Source organism: Lissotriton helveticus, chromosome 3_1, assembly GCF_964261635.1.
Source record: "Lissotriton helveticus chromosome 3_1, aLisHel1.1, whole genome shotgun sequence".
NCBI lineage: Eukaryota > Metazoa > Chordata > Amphibia > Caudata > Salamandridae > Lissotriton > Lissotriton helveticus.
This window is the reverse complement of record NC_136061.1, coordinates 1,116,804,949-1,116,826,513: the sequence shown is the minus strand read 5'-3', so window position 1 is coordinate 1,116,826,513 and position 21,565 is coordinate 1,116,804,949. Positions and strand designations below refer to the sequence as shown.

The window sequence follows — 21,565 nt, the reverse complement described above, 5'->3', positions numbered from 1 at the left end:
CTGTCTAGGGGGCACGGGTTAAAATTATCCAGAGGGGTTAAAGTAGTTGTTAGTCATTCAATATCGTCTAAACCTGACAGAATATTAAAACGGTTCTGTGTAGGAATTAGAAACGATCCTGTTGTCGGTGGGTGATTGAAGTTGCCTTCCCAAGTAGGAAAATCGTTCCATGGTAAGGAATAGTAATCGCCTGGGAACTTGACAAAATCGTTCTGATATTGACGAGTAGGTCTGGGGTGATTAACCTGGTGTGAATATAGAGACCTAAAGGAGACGTCCTGGTTTTGCAATAGGATCTAAAATGATCGCCTCTATGGTCAGATTGTGGCCTGGTGCGAGAGACTTCTTGATGAAGTAAGGGTCTAATATCATCTTCCTGATAATGGGCCAAGGGCTTGGAATCGATAGGATGTACCATATTTTTAGGGTAGAAATAGGTCAGATCTCGAGCTGTGATTTCGCTACTGCCATTGGGAGGAAACCAATCTAAAATGTAACCAACTGCCCTAGTATCTCTGAAATTCATTATGATAATGTCCCCGTAATATTATTTATGCTAGGGCCCAACCAAGGGAGGCGCCTCACGTGTAGAATTTCACCGTTTACATTTGGAGGGAGTGGTCGATTTTTCCTAAGCCAAAATATGACTTTATTTTTACTGTTTTTTCCATCTGAGCCACCCACCAGAGCCGGAACTCCCGTGAGCACCACCACTAACGGAACTGCTTCCGGAGGCAGCTCCACGTTGGGCCTCTTAGGAGCAGATGGCCTCGATACAACCACATGGCCGGTAGTTTTATCAAATTTTCCCGGCGGGTTAGGCTTTCCATTTACCTGGGCCACTTTGTCACTACTTTTCTCCTTTGGTCGTGATGTTATGGGGGGCATTAATATTAAAGTTTCCTGTTTAGATTGGTTTGTGGATTTGGTAACTGTTAGGTCAATAGCATTAGGGGGCGACATTATAGTTGGAGACACCAGTGAGGGTACTACATAACCCCTCATTCCCCTTTGATTTAATTGATTGCCTGTTCTGAATTCCCCAATTGTTGGCCTATTTTTTGTAGTCTCTCTACCAAAGGCAATGTAAGAAACCTAACTAATTTTTCGATACTTCCAATTAAATTAACACCAAATGGATCTAATAACGGAAGGGGTGATTCAGTGGATGGGACAGATGGTGTAGGCACTTGTGATGTGGAACTCCTAAGTTTGGCACGATCAGTGTGACTGATTTTGTTAATTTGTGATCTATTGCTCCCCTTTTTCCTTCTTTTTGGGGGAGTGCCTTGCGGTCGTGGTTTTTTAAAAGATTTTATAGAGTTATTAGCAAGATCGACCGCAGAAGATGGTGGATCTACTAAAGCCCCTGCCTTTTGTGTCGTATTTCCTGGAGAGAAAGAGAGATTTATAAGCAGGTCATTATTTATGTCCAACGGTGGGGTGATGTCTTGGAGGAGTAATGAGATACTATCGCTGAGTGAGTCTACGATCCCCTCACTTTCACAATGAATACTAGGGAGTGGAGACAAGGCTAGCTGTAGTGGGCCGAGAGAAGACCGTTTGTTCTTAATTAGCTCAACAGAGCGACGTCTCTCGGCTCGACGTTCTGCAAGTGTAATGTCTCTCTCTATTCCTGTGAAAGCCCTGATAAAATAATTATCTAGTGTCCCTTGTTTATCTCCTCCTCCCACCAGAGATGGTTCAATGCGGACGGGTGAAGTCATTATAACCACTTAATTCAATGGAAGCCTAAACACAAATGAGATCACTAACATGTGGTCACGGACCTAACTGTTTGCACACGATTAACAATGCCCAAGTAACAATAAATGACGTATAACAGTGTAAACAAAACCAGCTACGGTAAATCGGGGACAGGCCTTAATAAGCAGTCATACCTCACTGTAAGAAATAACATCTTAGGGGAGAGGGCCCGGTCCGGTCTCTTCCGGCCTCTGAGGGCCTAAGAGGGCCCGCCCTTTGCCCGGGCTTAGCCCCGGGCTGCGTCCCGCGCGCGTGGGTCGAGATTATCTTAAGTTGGAGGAGTAGGTGGGGGTGGAAAGAGGACCAGCTGTGGCAGGTTAAGCTCCGCGCTGCCCGCTGGTCCTCGCAGTCCCGCTGTGGTCCACAAACAGTCTGTTCACTCCCTCACTGTGGAATCACTTTCGCACGAGCGGCGAACGCAAAGCAGAGGCCGCGAGAAGTGGTCTCAGCGTCCATGGTGCAACAGCACAGTCAGGGCAGTCCAACAATTCAGCCTCCTTCCCTGAAATCAGCAGAGGAATCCCTCTATTATTATGTACTGCATTACGACTGTATTTTTAACTCTGGTGTGAATAAGAATGTATTGCTCAAGTTCTCTACATGTGGCCCTTTGTTGACAATGCTAGCTTTGTTGCTTGTTCTTGGTAAATTGATAAAGATGGTGTGTTGTGGTAAGGTCTGCCGCCTTTCAGTTAAATGTCTTATCCAAAATCTGCCCCATGCTGACAATCGCACAATACAAGCTATTATGCCAACCAGTGGTTGTATCCAGACAGCAATATTTTATGACCGCAGAGCTAGCGTTAAGAAAAAAAGATAAAAAGGAAAAACCACCAAGTATGTGATAGACATCTTACCTTCCCATTAGCCAGCCGGACAACCAGAAACTAACTATCATGAAATGATGTCTAATCAAATTTGTAGGCCAAACAAGGAATGTCACAAGAGCAAAGCTTTGGAATGATTTTATAATAAAACCATTCAATATGGGCGTTACAATAGGGTCTGGCAAAGACTCCTCCGTCGTCTTTTATGGCTTTTCTCCCTCTGGTGAATCACTACCCACCTGTAAGTGACTCATGCGTGCCTTTCTCAGGTTTGCGTTTCTTTCACTCTACATGTAACCAATATACCTTGGACCATCTCAGTCAGCTGTTGTGGTTTGAAGATATTTATTTTCTTTCATTGAGTATTGCAAAATCACTTTTTGCATTATGTGATATGCATATTTTCTTCTATGTTCTTGTCATGTAGTGAATAATTGATGTCTGCTGTGCCTTGAAGCTAGGCTCCTGGCAATGCGCCACATTATAAATAATAAACAATCTAACCCAACACTTGATCTCAAAGAAAAACGTTACTGGCTCTTTCCCCTTCACCATAACAGTAGGGTCATGAAGACAATTTGCATGTTTTAATCATTATCAAAAGTACTTTGTTTTAACGTGTTTTTATTTTATAATCATTTAATTTTAAGTACAGATAATGTTCTAGAGTAGTTCTAATATAAGTAAGCGATTGAACATAAAAAATAGACTGAATGCAGGTGGGACTTCACTACTCACCTCCGATCGTCAGGAAAATAAGCAAATATTGGTCTGCTAGGAACAGTACATGCTGAGACAGTGATATGTTTAAGAATGTACCCATTTATGTTACAGTTTTACAAAAGTGCATTCTTAATTACTTTGGAAGTACAGAAAGCAATTTTGAGTGTTGTCACACTGCAAATCTAGACTCGTATCTAACCCAACCCCCCATGTTTCACAGCAATTCAGAGCAAGGCGGTTTTTCATAAATTACAAAAATGGAAGACACTCAGCAGGACCACCAGTACCAGTGGCGACAGCATCTGCGTCCTTTTTATAGGATTCCTTAAAAAAAATTAAAATATCATCAGCTTTTTCCTGACATTTTCAGAACGTGAAGAAATGAATATACGCTAAGGCTCAGTTCAGGAATTTTGATAAACCTCTGAAATATGTAATACTCCAAAAATTAATTTTGAAATGCTCGCTATAATTCTTCTGAATGAAAGACTCCACGTTTTTAGTAACTGCCTTGAGCAGTACCCAAGAAGTGGGATAGGGCGCAACACTAGTTCGATTGAGCTCTCCACTGGCCGCCCTAAGCACACCATGTCCAGAGAGTGCAAGATGCATCCAGGGCAACTTTGCGGGGTACAAGAAGGCTGCTGTGACTGCAACTACTGCAGGAAATCAGTGAGAGCCAGAGTAAATTGCGAGAAGTCAGAGGCAGAGGCCACACCACATGGTTAAAATTTCAGCAGAGGCCACAACAGCATAAGGAGATACCAAGCAGCTGTCCAATGGAAATAGCCATATCAAAATGGCCCCTGGTGAGTTGATTGGTCTGCTGGCTGGGTCAGAATGAAGTGGCAAGGACTAATGTTGATGGAGATCACTTGATGTCCTGGGTACTGATGCTGTTGGCAGAAGTGACACAGCTATGCACAGGCTGGCCCAAATGTGATGCAAGTATATTGAATTAAGGTACTGGCACATCAATATCATTGGTGAATGGAAACGCGTCTGCCTGGCAGATTCCCACTGCGACGAAGGGAGGTGTTTGCGTAGTGACTTGCCATTCTGTCCCACGCACCAACCAGGTTCATCTCTACTGGGGTGCACTGCAGTGGATGGAGGGGAATGTGTAGCGATTTGCCTCCCTGCTTCTGCAATGGAACTTACTGTAAGGAAATCGGGTGTATTATATGGTGTGGTTATGCAACCTCACTGTGTAATACACTTAACAACCCCTTCAGGACCCTTAGGTTCCGTCTGTCAAACAGTCATCTCAATCCTGGGTAGCTGCGGCATTAAGCTGCAAGGCTTACACAGAGTAACTAGGGTAAAACATTTAAGCAGCATCAAACCAATTGAAGAAGAATGTGACACAATACAAGAAATCTACACCAATTAATAAAAATAGACTATTTTTATAAGAATAGACACTAGAACGAAAATGATCCCCCTGGGGTTTCTTAAATATAGATTTTACAAGCATCAATAAATCAAACCAATGTCACTCAATCGCGAACAAGCTGTGGCAAAGTCAAAGGATTTTGACCCGTAGAAACACTTTAAAAGAAAACTTGGGTGTCAGTGCTGTTGATTGGAAGTTCTTTAGTTGACTAACTCATGCATGGAGCTAGTTAGGGGGAACAGCATGGTCCACCAGAACAGTTACCTTCACAGAAGAAGCAGTCCTCCAGCAGTTGCAGGCACTTAATCCGCATTTCAATGGATTCCCATGGAATGATCCTGATACAGGTGATGAAGGATGCTGAAGATGCCCAAATGATGCTGTGGATGCAAGGTGGTCGACGGGGTAATGTGGGTGGATGAGGTCTTCCTGCTGGGATTCCTCGGTCCACAAAGATAGTGAGGGGTCCTCGTTGCAGTGTCGACTTCCCCTGAGGTCACCTCCGGCCTGACCAAAGTCCATTTGCCACTGGACTACCAGTCACCCAGTGTTGCGGTCAAAGGCCAATCCTTCATGAGTCAATAACTCACCTTCTGAGGTTCCCAGCAACTCTACAACAGCTTTCCTGGCTTTAGCGAACTCAGGAGCAAATCAGTGCTCCGGGTCTTGGTCCTTGGTGCTGCACGACCGCAATAGTAGCGACTTGAAGACTTTAGCCTACCAACTTGTCCCAACAGGCTTCTTCAGCTGATGTGTCCCTGTGCTGTGAATTGGAGGCCAGTCGCCTGGCCATCAGAGTCTCTTGGCTTGACTGGGCTCTGGAGACCGCTTCTCCCTGCACAGGACACAGCAGGCACAGTCCATCTCTCCACTAGTCACCAGGTGAAGTCTTCGATGCATCCAGGCAGTCCTTTCGTTGGTCCTTCTTCCAAGTCTGTTGAGATCTGAGGTCTGGATGCCAGGGGTGCCTCCTTTATGGTCAGCAAATACCAGGAGTCAGTTGGTGGCCAATAGGCCACCAGGTTCCCTCCACCTAATGACTGCTTCCTGTGGAGTGTGGCAACTGGCTATCCCAGGATGCACCATTCTGTCCACTTTCAAGATGGCGAGACACCTCTCGGTGTACAGATCTCAGTACCCCGAACCGGGGGTGTGGCTACCTCAGGGTTTCCCCTTTCTGCTCCCCGTGCCAGCCTGTCTACCTCAACTAGGGGGCAGCCATTCCCCCCCTGGTGTTAAACATCTGCCCTTCAAAGGCGGCTTCTCCTTTGAAGCCTGGCTTTTGAGGCTAACACCCAAGTAGCACCTCCCAGGCCCGCAATCCATCATTGTCCTCCTTCCGCATAATTGCTATCACATCTTTCCATAAGGGCAGAATGTTGTTTCATGGAACAGGCTCCATGTGTGCCCAGGAAGGCACAGCAGTTTTAAAGGCAACAAAGGGCAGCTTTCCTAAAGCTGCACACTCAAATAAATTACATTAATTTCGACTTGAGATACAAGTCGGGCTTAATGTAACAAGTGGTTTGATATATCAGAGTGCCCACTTTGGGTGCACCGTTCAGGATTTAGCATAGCTGAAGGGTCAGCATCACACCTTGTACTCGCCAATTGGGAGCCCAGTCTTTCCACAGTAAAATGGTAGTTCTGTGTGTTTTGCAGTCAGGACATGTAAAGTACATGTCCTGCCTGTGACATATGTTGCACCCTCCCTTGTGAGTGAACCCTCAATTACTTAATTGCTGTTGGGGGATTTTGAGGAATGGGCAAAGGAGGTGACACTGTCGTCTTTTTTTCTAGGGTGAGACTGACCAGCTGTATCTCTGGTGTCTTCAGGACCATCGGTGTATATTTATACTTAAGATCATTTGCATACTATTCTAATGCAAACTGACACCATATCTCCGTATCATATCCGCACTGTTAACACATTTAAAAATACATTTTGTGAACAGGAAAACTAGGAATATTATTTAGGGCATCTTTCATTGGTATGAGATTTCCAGGTTCCAGTCCTGTTACAGTGTGATATCGTGTTATTGAAATTTGGTAATCAAGAAGAGCCAGACTAGCAATGCTCAGATAACAGTACAGTAAAATACCTTTTCATAGTGTATGTACTCTGTTCTGCACTCTCTCTGAAATAGTTTTTATGCGAGATTGAAACTACCTGGTAATCATTTTTTCTGCTCTTTCCAGGAATTCTGGATCGGGTATTCTTGAAGAATTCCTTAAGTCAGAAAATCCTAAAAACGTTATTGATTTTCAGTGTTTTGACAGACATCCCTTTGTCAAATGGTTTTAATTTAGACTACTGGTATTGCTATAGAGTTTGTAAACTGATAAGTGATATAATATTAATAGAGCAAAACCTTTAAAAACTGATCTGTTCGGCTAAATTGATTTTGTTAGAGAGCCTGGTTTGTGTGTTATTCTGTTTTTTTTTGTCTGATCTCACATTGATTATTTTGTTTTTCAGTACAAACTAGTTAAGGAAGCACTTCATGAGCGCGCCAACCTGCTTGAAATTGCTCCCCATCTGTCTGCACCTTTACCTATCATGCTACCTGTGTACAAGTAAGAAACATATTTTCCTTAAATACAGTGTTGTGAAATTGTTTTAATGGTTAGTAGGGTCAGCCCCTTCTTATGTCTATGAAGTAAATATATCTTTCATCTTTATTAATTTTATTTACTTTTAAACTTAATCATAATGATAAGGCAATGAAGAGCAACCAAAGAGATGTAATCAAAGCTGGATGACGCCACGAGGACTGCATGCACCTTAATCGATACATATACATTTTCATGCATCAGCACCTCTCGATAAGCATAATGGCTTATCTCCACTTGTAAGGAGGGTCAACGGAAAAGATGAAAAATGACAAGACTACGATCATAACACCAACAAACAGACCACAAAAAGAGTAGCAATAGTCATAATAAATGCCAAGCACAGCATTTATGAAGCACGCAGCCAACAGGAAGATAAATAAGCACTATACCAACAAGTTAACAAAGTGGCCTCATTTTGTTTATATCAGTTATGGCTATTGAAATCAATTAGATAACAATCAGACAAATAGAATTGAAGCTGCATATTGGCAAATCAAAGCAACAGAACTGTTTAGACTACTCTAGTCATATATGTTGAAAATCTTGCCCAAACTAGTTTGTGACCACCATCCATACCCCTCTGGGAGAGTAAAACTCTAATCTATGGCAGCCATTTCTCGTACGTCAGAGTTTCATCCCTCAAATTCGAGTTTTTTCTTCCAATTGTGCAGAACTATTGCTCTACCGCATGGAATCGCGTTTTGAGTTCTCAACATGTTGTTTAAATTGGAAATCACACGCTTACATAGTTGTATATAATGGATTATGGAACATACCTTATCTCAATACCCACAACTAGAAATATTGTTTCCAAAGTGTCTTTCAACAGCTCTAAAACTAGTGGTCATGAGAAAAACTAATTGTGTAAATGATCCTTTTACCTTGAGACATCTCCAGCAAATGTCACTTTAACACTGTTTCAGTAGTTTCTTCACAGTCCGGAGTCCAATGTAGAAGAGAGCATTTTTGTTGCATCCTGCTCAAAGGCACAACAATGTCTACTTTATAAACCTTTCGTGATAATATTTATTAATTGCCAGACCAAAACCAGACATGACCTAATTCATCACTGGCTTTTTTTCTCTTATATATTAAGCCTTTAAATACGTCATCTATTTTGAAATAGATTCTTTTGTCAAAATTTGCAAATTGTTCAATATGTTTAAGACATTAATTTGTGGAGTAACACCATTTTGGTCAGATATATTTTTGTTTTGTCTATACTCCTGGCAAGAGACATGTCCATCTAGAATTCTATCAGTAGTGTATGCAAGTATTCATTTTTTTTGATGATCTTGGTCACCCTGTTGAACCATCTCCCAAAGTACTGAATTGAATAATCTTGTCCAAGAAATTGTACTATTTTATTTAAGATTTAGAAACTCCTGTGAAGGTTGCTATTCTCATTTTATGCCAGTTTACCTTGTAGCCAGAGCTGTTACTGAAGTTTATGGTTCTCAGACTGCTGGATACAGCTTTCTAGATTCTGGAAGCACGTCATGTGTGAATTATAAAGATTCCTCCTTAATGCAGCATAATTTCCATTGCCAGTTTAAAGATTACTGGTAACATAAAACAGCCTTCCTTAGCTCCTCTTGGTATTGAGAATAATTCTGACAAGTTGCTGATTGTGAATACTTGCACTTGTTCCTTTTATTTAGATTAAATTGTATTGTATTCCAAATCACATTTGATGTAGGACTTTGTACTGGTAATTTCAATCGAGGTTGTCAGCTGCTCGTTCAGGATCAAATCCAGTGTCTACCATTGGCACTGTCTTATTTTGTTTTTGTTGCTGAGATCTGGAATATCGGAGTGAAAGCATGTGCTATGTCAATATGTTTTTCACAAATCCTGTTTCCTGTTTCCTCTTTGTTGACGAGTTCTCTGTATCTAGTCTGGTATTCTATGATTTAGTCAAGACTCTTTAATGTTCATGAGGTAATTGGCCTATGGCTTTTACATTGTAACATACCTTTATCTGGGATAAAGTGTATTACAGTCTTCTTCATGTTGTAATGGAAGTTTCCAGCTACAGTATTCAGATTATAGATTTGAAGCAGTATGAGAGCTAGAAAAACGTTAAAGTACATATAGATTTACCCCCCAAAAATCTTCCTTTGCCTCATTCAAGCTTAGAATAATATTAATGAAGTTTATGAATTATCCCTAACATAGTTCCTTCTCTTATGTATTATGCTTTGTTTCTGACTTAATTTTTCCAGAAACAGTTCATCTTCTTGCACTACTTGAGTTTACTTTAAACGTTATTAAACTTGTGGCTTATTTATTTGTCTGCGATAAGGAGCTGATCACAACACAACATTGACATTGGCTTCCTACAAGAGACCCAGATACACAATCCCTCAATCCTGTTCTGCGGACCCGTGGTGTGGTGATGTCTACTCCTCCTCCTACTCCAATTATGCCAGGAGTGTGTTGATTTTGCTGCGTACAGGGCTTCCATGGTAATTGTCACACTCCCTTATAGATTCAGACGGATGATATGTCATATTTGTGGGCACCTTGCAGCGGCAGCCGGTGACAATGGCTGCTGTTTATGGACCTAATAGTGACGACCCAGAGTTTTTCTCAGATATTTAGGCCAAGATTTACCATGCCATCTGCTGTGTTGGATGACCGGTTGGACCGCTCTGGCACCTCTAGATGCTTACACCCCCATGCTTAACATGACCACACATGACAACTGCCTCCAGGATGTGTGGCACTTCTCTTACCCCCATGTTCCTGAGGGCACCTGCATTTTGACATTTCAAAAAGCTTGGCGTAGGCTGAATTTTTTGTTTTTCTCCAAGGATGTCCAGACCTGGCCGTCTAAGGTATCCCAACTGCCGCGCACCCTCTCGGACCATGCCCCGGTGCTATGAATGCTTCAAATCCCCCAGGAGACTTACTGCACCTTTACATGGCGCCTACCAGTGGGAGCGCTGCAGGATGCAGTGTTTCGGGATGAGATCCGCAAAGAATCGCCCTCTGTTCTTTGGAAGCCTTTATTTATTTATTTTTTTACTTCAAGTTTCCATGAAAGCAGAACTGATAAGGTCATAAATGCAGCAAAACAGCATATTATATGATAATATAAGGAATTTTCAGATCAGCAGCAGTCGCGTAGCACACGTAGAAATCAGTGAAGTTATTGCAATAGTGCAAAGATTCATCAGAGGCACAGTAATGCATAGCCTAACAACCCAACATGCAATGTGGAGGTACAAAAGTGTACATAGTCAGTGTAATATAACACATCTAATAGAATGCCTTGTAAAGATAGCGAAACCATAGCCAACAATCAGGATCTAGCTTTGACAAATTGTAGCGCTGGGGATCCCCAAAATCCCCAGGGGCAAGCAGTCGGCAGCAGCGTTGTGGTGTAAATTCCAGACCAATCTTTACACATTGACCTGTCCTTCAGCCAACCATGAAATGTCGGTGCCCGCTGGCTGCCCCAGTGCATTACCGCCCATGGCGGTAAACTTCCAAAATGTTTTTGGTACCTCTTTTACGTAACCCAACAGAGCCATCATGGGAACAAGGGGAAATATATTTTCAGTCATAGCTTTCAGAACTGCGGTGACGTGATTCCAAAACAATGCCACCGCTGGGCAGAACCACGCCAAATGAAAGAGTCCGCCCCCCGGGGCTTTGAGAGGCTTTCAAAGTCTTAATGCAAGCTGCTTGCAACGCAAAGCAATCTGATATCTTAAAATCTATCCAGGGGTCTTTGTTCTTGCTCGAGCAGGATATCCGTACTCAAGGACAACAATATTTACAGTGCAAGGACTCTGCTAAGCTGTCCGATATGCTTGACAAGATGTTGGAGTTTCAGGAGGTAGCCCTCCACAAGACTCATTTCCTGCATCGTGACGCCCAGGCTAGAGAGTACAGGGAGGGCGACAAACCGGGCAGAACCCTTGCGAATCTGCTAAGGAACCCGCTCGTCCAGCTATATAGCCAAACTCCTTGACTCCGAGACTAACTCTGGTTCCTCCACACTGGAGCTATTGAAAGTGATGTCCTCCTTTGTGCCCAACTTTATACTGCCACCTGATTCTGGGCTCAACAGAGCTACAGGAGTACTTCGGTACTAAAAAGTTGCTTTGGTTGGACCAACCCCACTGCGCTTATCTCGACTCCCCATGGCTAAGGAAGAGATAGAGCAGGGTTTACGTGCCCTTCCTGGAGACGAGGTCCCAGTCTTCAGTGACGGGTCCTCCTCTAAGGTGGAGGAGCATCACCCAACTGCTTTTCAGCAGTGTAAAGAAAAATAAAATAATAACTCAATGTCATTACCATTTTATTTTTTCCTGTTGCCGTGTGGCAGCTTGGCGGTGGGGCTGCTCTGCTGACAGAGCAGGGAGGAGAGGTCTTCGCTCCCTATGTACGTATGAACGTTTGGCCGGCCATCTCGGGCCTGTCAAACTTACATGTGCACTTAGCATGTTCTCCACCTAGACTGCATTACAGCCTTGGTGGAGAACGCCTAGTCGCGGCCTGAGCGCCGATCCAGGACGCTCGGACAAATCACAACACTGCATTACAGCGTTGTGATTAGTGCTTCCTGTTCCGGCCGGAGGGACGAGGAGGGGAGACGTGTGGAGGTGGAGGTGGCGAGGAGGTAATTACATTTTTTTTTTATTTACCCCTTTCCCAGTCCCGCCACCTCTGATCAGTTCTGGCCCCCACTGCCAGTCTTGATGGATGCACCCCCACCTTTTACACAGAATTCGCCTCCATGCTGGCCCCACGCTTGCTAGAAATGTTCCAAGACTCACTAAATATGGGCTTGCTGCGTGAAGCAGTTATCACACTCCTCCAGTTGGACAAACCTGCTGATTGTTATGATTCGTCCAGACCTTTCTCCTTCCTCAAGTTCAACAATAAAAATATTTTCTACGGTGCTCGCCAATCGATTATTGCCCCTCTTGCCCATGATCATGAGGCCTGATCAATGTGGCTTTATTCTGGTCTGCTTACGCCACATAACCACTGTACAATATTTGCGGTTATGCACCACCTTGACCCTCAGGTATCAGCTTTAGCTGCTTTGCTTGATGCCATTAAAGTGTAAGACTCCCAGGAATGGACATATCTCTTTCCTTGGCTTGAACCCACTCTTTATAAAACAAATACTCCTCCTATACATCCTTCCCACCACTCGTGTGAGCCTTAATGTGCTCAAATGCGATCCCTTTTTGATCACAGGAGGCAGGGGTGCCTGCCATCACCATTACTTTTCGCCATTGCGATGGAGGTACTAGTGACGAGACTTCAGCAATGTCACTCGACTAGGGGTATTGGCTTCATTACTAGAGGCCTGGTGGTCTCTATATACTCGGATGATATCTCCCTATATGTATGTAATCCAGATACAATCTAGCCCCAGTGACACACGAGGTGATGTGGTTCAGATGTTCTGGTATCCAGGTGAGCTGGGCCAAATCCTTACTACTTCCTCTCTCAGACAATACATGTCCCTTCCCCACTGAGTACCTCCTGAAGCGGCCAAATGAGCCAGTGTAGTACTTCGGTATATGGCCATGTCGTGATCCAGAAGAACTATGGCGCTTAAACTTTAGTTGCACTATGGCCTGGCTGGAGGACCGAATACCCACGTGGTCCAAATAACTGCTCTCTCTAGCTGGCCGTATCGCAATTATGAAGATGGTCATCCTTCCCAAGTTCCTCTACCTTTTTGTAAATGTCCCCCTCCCTCTCGCGTCACAGTTCAAGCGCTTACAATCCAATTTAGTGACTCTGACATGGGCAGCTAGACTGCCGCGAGTCTCTTGGGAGCTCCTCACCCTTGCGCTCGCGCAGGGCAGACTGGGGCGCTGGACATGGCACTATATGCTTTAAGCGGCAAGGTCCAGTTTCTCCTCTACTGGCTTTAACCCACCCAGTTTATGCCCCACACATCAGTTGAAACTGATCGAGTTGCTCCATGGCCCCTATCGACCGCACTATATTTACCATACAAAGCTCCTATGGCTGAAATCAATACTGTTGAGTACTTGCAGTGGGCCTGGGAGGGTTTGCGGAAGAGAGCAGGGATGATACTTCTTTATGCTCCCTCCATCCCAGTGGCCAACAACCCCATGCCGCCTCCACTCTCAGACAAGGGTGCTATTGCTCGTACAAATGCGGCATCCGACTGTTTTCGGACCTCTACCCTGAGGACCAGTGTATCCCTGAAGGAAAGTGCCCCCACTTTTTGCCTAATATTGATGTACTTTGACAGAGTGTGCCCTGGGGTCCTGCCAACCAGGCACCCAGGGCCTATGTTATTTCCCTAAACTTTACTTTTGCAAAACCCAATTGGCAGCTCTCTGGCCACATGCAAGTCCCTTGTAAAAGGTACCATAGGTACAAAGGCACTGTGCTCAGGGAAGGCCTCTCAGGGCATCAGCACTTATTGTGCCACCCTTGGAGGCCCTGTACCATTACTCACGCAAACTGTCATCGCAGGCTGTGTGTTTTGGTGCAGAGCAAAGTGAAGAGTCGACATGGCACACATCTCTGTGTGCCATGCCTACAATCCACTGCCCTGGCATAGGTAAGCCACCTCTCTAGCTGGGGGCACTATACCAGTGGTGAGGGTACAGATGCCTGAGCTCTGTGCCCCTACTGTGTCTAAGCTTATTCGTAGACATTGTAAGTGCAGTAATGCCATAAAGAGTATATGGTGTGGGAGTTTGCCATTACGAACTCCACAGCACCATAATGGCTTTACTGAAAACTGGGAAGTTTGGTATCAAACATCTCAGCACATTAAACCCACACTTATGCCAATGTGGGATTTAATGGAAAATGGACTCAGGGGGCATCTTAGAGATGTCCCCTGACTGAAAAACGACCTAACGACTGAGTGGCTGCTCGCCAACTGTCACCACCAGACATGTTTCTGGACCCATGGGTCGAGAGCCTGTCGTTCTCGGGGTCCTGAAACAATGCACATTCTGGCACGAGGTACCAAGCCTCCTCCCCTAGGATGGGCTGGGTCCACGAAGGGGAAGCTTCAAAGGCTTGCCGCCATTGGGAGGTACCCCAGCCTTTTGCTTCTCCCAGCAACTGGCCCCCACCGGTTCTGATCCCCATTTTAGGCAGTAGAATCGGCTGGAAAGACAAGTTGAGAGGCGAGGTGTGCCCACCTTTGCCAACCCCACCACTCAGGTGGGGGTGGCGAGGTGAAGCACAACTGTCAGTCCCCGTCATCTTGAAGATGGAGGGACCCAGTCAACCAGAGTGAGGCTTATGCCACCCTTCCACTGGATAGTGGAATAATAGGGGCTGTTCCCACCCCAAGGAAGGGACCCACTGGTCCCAACCTGTACCTACCTGTAATACCCCTAAATGTAGTATATAGGGGCAACCCTGAACCTTGCCTCCTCAGACGAGAAGAAACGAGAAGGACTGAAGCGCTGTGCTAAAGAAGAAGAGGACACCAACTACTTGGCCCCAGCCCTACTGGCCTATCCCTACCTTGGACTCCTCCAGCAAACCTCTGTGTGTCCTGCAGCCAACAGCCTTCAAGAACCCGGAGACCCGGCCCTGCCTTCGGAACACAAAAGACTTTCTCCCGTCAGCATCAGTCTTGCTCAAGGTCAACCGACTCTGACTCTGTGAGTCCTCCACCACTCAGCACCCTGAGCCCGAACCCAATGGTCCAACACCCTAAGGAGGTCCCCCACGATCGTAGCCTGGGTTGCGGTGAACCTTGACCCCCACAAGCTTCTAACCCGAGCCTGCAGCCCTTATCTTGGAGGTCCCCACCAACCGCAACCGAAGCGGACACCCCAACCGTCTCTCTGACTGAAGCGGTGCAAAGAGCCCAACCGCGACCAACTGACCGACTCCGTCTGCGAGCACTTGCAGCCTCAAGGTTTCAACTCCCAAAGACCCCATTCGCCGACCTGGTAGCTGACTGCCTCCGAGGAATCCCCAACCGAATCTGCCGCTTTGACCAAGATCGAAGGCCTCTGCTGAGTGACCCTGGGATGCCAGACGACCTCATCCTACACCCGGCCGCCTCTATGCCGCTGGCCGTGTAATCCTTGTGTTGGCCATTTGGCCCTTCAGTAGCAACCTCGACACCAGGAGCTTTTTGTTCCATTCACCAGGGGGCCTGCTTGTCCACAGTCCCCAAACCAATGGCCGTGCTTAGTCCGTTGGCTAAGTGTGGTCCCTGCACTCTGCACCCGGCTGTCTCTGTGCCCCTGGCTGCGGGAGCAGAGTGTCCATCTGACCAGGTCCTACTCACAGACCGTAAATCCATGTTTGTTCTTCCAGGACTAAGAGGGCCTCATGAGTAACTCTACAAAACTGTAATTGTATTACAAAACACAATAAATTCTTCCCTTCCTTTAGGAAATGTACCAGCGTGGTATCTAGAGGTACCTCGTTGAGTAAGAAAAGTAACTATAAAGTAATTACAACTGTTTATTGCTAAAGTCTACAAACCTGTAACAAAAGCCAAGTTAATGCCAAATTTTATTTGTGATCCCTTCCCTTTCAGAGTACGATTTTGCCTATGATTTGGTTCTAGCAATAAAATAACCCTAAATAATATTTTTATGCAAACAAATTGATCTGAGTTCAGTCTTTCAGTGTGTGACATCATTTCTTGCCTCGTGTGTACAATAAATGCTTAGTCCTACCCTCTGATAAAACCTTACTGCACACCCACACTACCACAAAGAGAGAGTAAGGTTTTATCTACTTTTACCTCTGCCTACCTTTGTGATCCACTGACTCTGCACACTATACCTTACTTTGGTATAGTATATGCAGAGCCAGCTTCGTATAATCTCACTGTTTGGTGCTGCGTCGTCTCCACCCCTTACATTCCTCGACACCTTTCTGTATTACCAACAGTGTGCCAGCTGTAGCGCCCTGCAAGATACCTTCCCTTCCCCGCAACCTCTCCTTCCAGTTCACAAGCACCTCCTTGCTTCACTGTCTCCCCGCAAACTGGTTACTCGTTTCTCCAGTAATATGCAGTGCTCCTCTCCAGTTGCATCCCTGAGGGCTCAGGTAGCTTGGGACGAAGGCATCTCTCTGGGTCTATCGGACGTGCCGTGTTCCTTCAGTTGCGCCCAACTGGAGCTGCTCTCTCCCAACTATAGACTCCGGCTCATCCACTTTACATTTCTAGACCAATTATACAGCACCCCACTGCAGTTTTTCAAAATGGGTCTGGCTCTGGATCCATGCTGTCTGCAGTGCAACATTCCCTCTGCTTCCTTTCTCAAGGGGTAACATCCTTCTGGATGGAGGTTTTTGCTACCGTCCACAATCACTGCACACTCACCTCCCTTCACCCCTTTGGTGGGCCACTTGGGGGTATGTCAGATACACCCAGCTCTGTACTGTAGTTCCTATATTTCCAATAGGCTCTGCGCATTGGAATAATATATCCTATAGATGTGACGTAGGACTTAGGTCGACTAGGTCTCTATCGAATATATTAGACTTTGTGTGAGTGCCAGCTAGCTCACAGGTCACTAGAAACTTTCTCGAATAAACTAGAAGGGATTAGTTTCTGACAACCGCATAAACATGACAACTTTGTTTCCCCAAGATAAAACGTATCTTCAGAGTCGTGGAAACAATAGATAGATATTTCACTTAGTCGTTCATGCATGCTTTGTTTCACCAGAGGTGCAGAGAAATAGAGAGACGGGAGTTTTCAATAAAAGTATTTATTGAACGGAATAAAAGTACTCAACTGGTGCTTCTAAAATACGCCTACCCCGATGTACCTAACTGTGACGGGGGCGGCGGCGTGCCACTGGGCGCCTCGAAGGTGGCTACCACCCCGTGTGGGTATTTACCTTGTGACCCCCCCCCCTCCTGTCATTTCAGCCTTCCCAACCACAGGTCTGGTCGTCGGCTGAAGAACCCTACAGCTGCGATGAAGAGGAGATAGAGGACTGGCCCTTTAACTGGAAGCGTAGCAGTGAAGAGGAGGAGCCCAGACACGCCTTAAATTCGGCAGGTGAAGGTAGTCAGGTGTGCTTGTACCCCGGAGTGGAGGGCGGAGAGAAGTGAGTTGGAGAGAAAGGAGCGAAGACCGAGCGGAGAGAAGAGAACCCGGTTTTTCATCTACCGAGGGAGAGGAGGTGCTGAGAGACCCGTTGACGGCGCAGGAGCCTGGAGGCCATCGGCAACAAGAGCCGCCCAGCCGCACGCGACCTGGAGGCGTGTGGCTTAGCGAGGTACGTAATCGTATCACGGGCTGGGTTAAGAGGAGAGGAGGGACCTTAGAGTAACTTGAATCCCGTTTCCCCGCATTCCCCCGGAGACCCTTCCTGCACTCCCTCCCCGCCCCGTCACTTGATGTAAATATTCACTGGTGGTGCCGTCTCACTCCCTTCCCCTCTCGAGTGTGGCTGGAGAAAACCCTGAACTGACGAGTCCTCTCTTGTAGAGAAATCAGAAGGGGGAGGGAAGAGGTGGTGCTGGATGGCACCAAGGTGGGCACGTCCTCCTCTTACAAGAGTACTATTAATCAAAAAGGTCCACCTCAGGTAAGGTCAGTGTATATCCTGTTGTTGTTGGAATACACAACATGTTAAAATACCCCTCACACACCAAAAGGGCCCTTGGTGTCATGCTTCATCATCGGGGTCTTCCCACCCGGCTGCCGGACGGGGCAGTGCTGCGACATGCGACTACGCTGGAGCACCTTTTAAATGTGAGTGCTATGTGAGTGAATTGGAGTGAGTGTCAGTAGGGTCAGGGGTGATAGATAGGTGATGTTAAAAAATACCTGGCCTGGTGATAGAAAAAACAGTTTAATAAACACTGGCTGGTATTGTTAAAAAAAGTGATTTCGGAAAGAGTAAGCGGGTTAATGGGCTTACTTTCCTGTGCGGGTCAACATGTTTCGGGGCACCATGCCCCTTCGTCAGGACCGGGGTCAGATCCCCCTGTCACTCACTAATGTCTTTCCACAAAAAAAGTGTATGTGCAAAGTGGTGTAATGATACTATATTTATCAATGTGTATAGATATATATTTTATATTTATACAGGTCCCTTGCTAATGCAGAAATATGCTTAGGGAGGTAGGGATCAGTGCCCCATGAGCCAACACTGGACAGAAGGGTATTTGAGGGTCCAGTCAACCCCCAGCCTCGTTGTGCTTCCTCCTCTGTCCGTGGCTTCCGTGTTTGACACAAACATACATTTTTTTTGTGGAAAGACATTAGTGAGTGACAATACCAGCCAGTGTTTATTAAACAGTTTTTTCCATCACCAGGCCAGGTATTTTTTAACATCACCTATCTATATCACCCCTGACCCTACTGACACTCACTCCAATTCACTCACATAGCACTCACATTTAAAAGGTGCTCCAGCGTAGTCGCTTGTCGCAGCACTGCCCCGTCCGGAAGCCGGGCGGGAAGACCCCGATGATGAAACATGACACCAAGGGCCCTTTTGGTGTGTGAGGGGTATTTTAACATGTTTTGTGTATTCCAACAACAACAGGATATACACTGACCTTACCTGAGGTCCTCTCTTGTGTCTTCTCCCGAGGCGGCGAGAACCGTAATCGCGGAGGCAGACCAGGTGGAGACGAGGCGGAGTCCGATTCGGAGGAAGGAGGAGGCAACCCGGAGAAAACAGCGACCCGAACGAAGTTGATCGCCAAGACGGACTCATAGTAGAAAAACTTGTACTGATATCCTGTTTCAGCAATTAAAGCCTTCACGAACAAAAACTCGCCTGCTGCCCATTACTCCGCACCCCGCTACACTAACCTAAGTCTAATACGAGGGAAGGAGTAAGTGTGGTGTAGCATAAGTTTAGTATTCTTTTGCCAAGAATCTATCCAAGATTTCTCTTAGGGTCTAATAAGCTCCTTACCTTGATTTAGAATGAAGGAGGTCTGGTATCTCTTTGTCTCCGGACTTGATTTCCCAACACCCCGCGAGGGGAGCTTGGAAACACTGGGGCTGGATATCTCGGCAAGAGAAAAGACAGCATCTCTCTCAATGCGTCAGCTGAAGGGTCGGCTTCCTTCGGCACTTGCTGTAGCGAGATGCGTCGGGCAAGTAGATAGTCAAACTGCTCCAAACCACCGTGTGTTTGCAAGGGCAAGTGTGGGCATATTTATACCTTGAAGGTGCCGAGTTTGACGTAAAGGTGGACAAAATCCCGTCAGCAAAGAATCGCAGTTCTTTGAAAACTCCATGATTCTTGGACAAATCAATATTCAAGCAAGGGGAAGTCCCTAACTGCTGAAGCCGAGTTTTCCAAGAAATCATTGTGGCTTTTCGGAACTAGTGGATGTATCCATGCCTGTATTTGGACTGCATGGGCTATGTCTAAATATGGTTATGATTTCTATGCCTACATAAGGACAAGGTGATGTATACCTATATAAGGGCATGAATCGGGAAAATTACACTAGGGTCCTAAAATGCTATACAACACCCACTCCACTTTATTATGTTCGACATTACTAAATGCAAGCACTAAAACATATCTAAAGCATGTGTTTACAATCCCACCGAAAAATACATAAAAATGCATTTGAAATGGTTGTACACGAAAAATGAGCATTCGTACTATACGCCTTTGTAAGCATTGATTTTATTTTAAGCATATACTATGATATTGGTAACGCTAACTGAATGAATCATGAAAATTACATTTATGAAATGGCTCTTAAATACAGAAGAAAAAAGGTCGAGACCATCCCATAGCAGAATATATCACTGGTTTGGTTTGTGGATGACGTCAATATTGTTTCTAGGAAGTATTCAAAGAATTCTAGTTCTCTAAGAATAGTTCTACTTTAAGCTGATTACTTTGTGGCAAAGTTCAGTTTTGGAAAAAGTCAAATCAAATCATAGATGTTTTTATTTTGAAAAACGAAGGTCGAATTCAAAGTTGATAGAACGCTGTGTGCTAATTTCAAAAGTTATTCTCGGTGTCAGAAGAAAACATTAAATCTTCTAATCTGGCAAAGAAATAGTCTACCACAGTAGGTGAAAGTTGAACCACTTCATTAAGTAGATCAATCGTACACAGATGAGAACCTTCGCCGTCAGCGTCCGTTGCATTAGCAATGTTTATAGTCGATGGTACCTGTGTGCCTGTTGGTCCACGTGTCTCACCTTCAGCTGGAATTGCTGATGAGACCTCAATAAATGCCGTTATCAGGATTGGTAGCCGCTGGGGACAACACAATGCATGAGCCGTTACCGAACCAAGCATAGCGTCAACATCCGTTGACAGTGCTGACGGAAGTGTCAGACAAATATCCAACACGCATTCCTCTCCACAAAGCAGGCATCGTAGAACAGGTAAGATGCAATCTTGACAGATTGGTCTGAACGATAGGAACCACGTGGTATTCAGATCTCTCAAACGAGCCAAGCCAATAATCTGTGTTATGCGCTCACGATACTGCATTGCCAGAAGAGTGTTCTCCATGGTAATCTGGGTATCGCTGGTGACTGGACCTGCCATATTGGAGCAGAAGGAACAAGAATAGTATCCCTGCTACGAATCCGAAAATGAGAGGCAGGCCGCCGAACACAGAGTGCACGCAGTTTGGAAAAATGCCTAGGACTGCTTCAAAGGGTGCTAACAGTCCCGAAAAAATCGTCTTAAATACTACATGTACAATACCACTGGTATCAAATATGTTTAAGATACGACCTAACATTTCTGCGAAATGTATGGGGCAGTTTGTTGATAATAGGGCATGTACCTTACAACTTGCAGATCATACGTCTCTGGACGAGGTCAGTGGCACAGTTTTTTGTGAAAGATTGGCTTTCATTCTGCTTAAAGTATCAATCCGTATTGAAGAGATGTTCAGTGAAGGCCATAGCGGCGACTCCCAGTCTGTCTTAGTTTTGGGAAACAATACTTGCATACAGCAAGTGACCCTGGCTGACACACTAACGAGATCGGCTATTCCTGGCATCATTCCACAACAGCTGTGATCATTCAACATTATGTAGCTCCCATTGGATAGCTGCCCAAAAATTGGATCTACCTATGCTGCTGGACAACCTTGCAGGTGGCAGGATAAGTTGGTCGAAGAACCATCGCATGCTCCATGCAAATTAATACCCTGACATAATAGTGTACCACTCAGTGTGCTTTTGCAATTTTTACCAATAGGAAATACCTCCTTATCACCACTCCAACATTTGTGTGTGTATGGTAAATCTAAGGTCGACTTTATGTATTCTTTA

General features: G+C 45.3%; 1 protein-coding gene across 3 annotated transcripts in view; it reads left to right on the top strand.

Annotated features, from left to right (window-relative positions):
• GPD2 (glycerol-3-phosphate dehydrogenase 2) overlaps window positions 1-21,565 on the top strand; it is a 1,236,906-nt gene that overhangs the window by 438,570 nt on the left and 776,771 nt on the right. For all 3 annotated transcript variants that reach the window (XM_078681716.1, XM_078681715.1, XM_078681717.1), the window contains exon 5: window positions 7,193-7,290. In XM_078681716.1, the coding sequence (XP_078537842.1) occupies window positions 7,193-7,290 (98 nt within the window). The remainder of the gene's footprint in view (window positions 1-7,192; window positions 7,291-21,565) is intronic.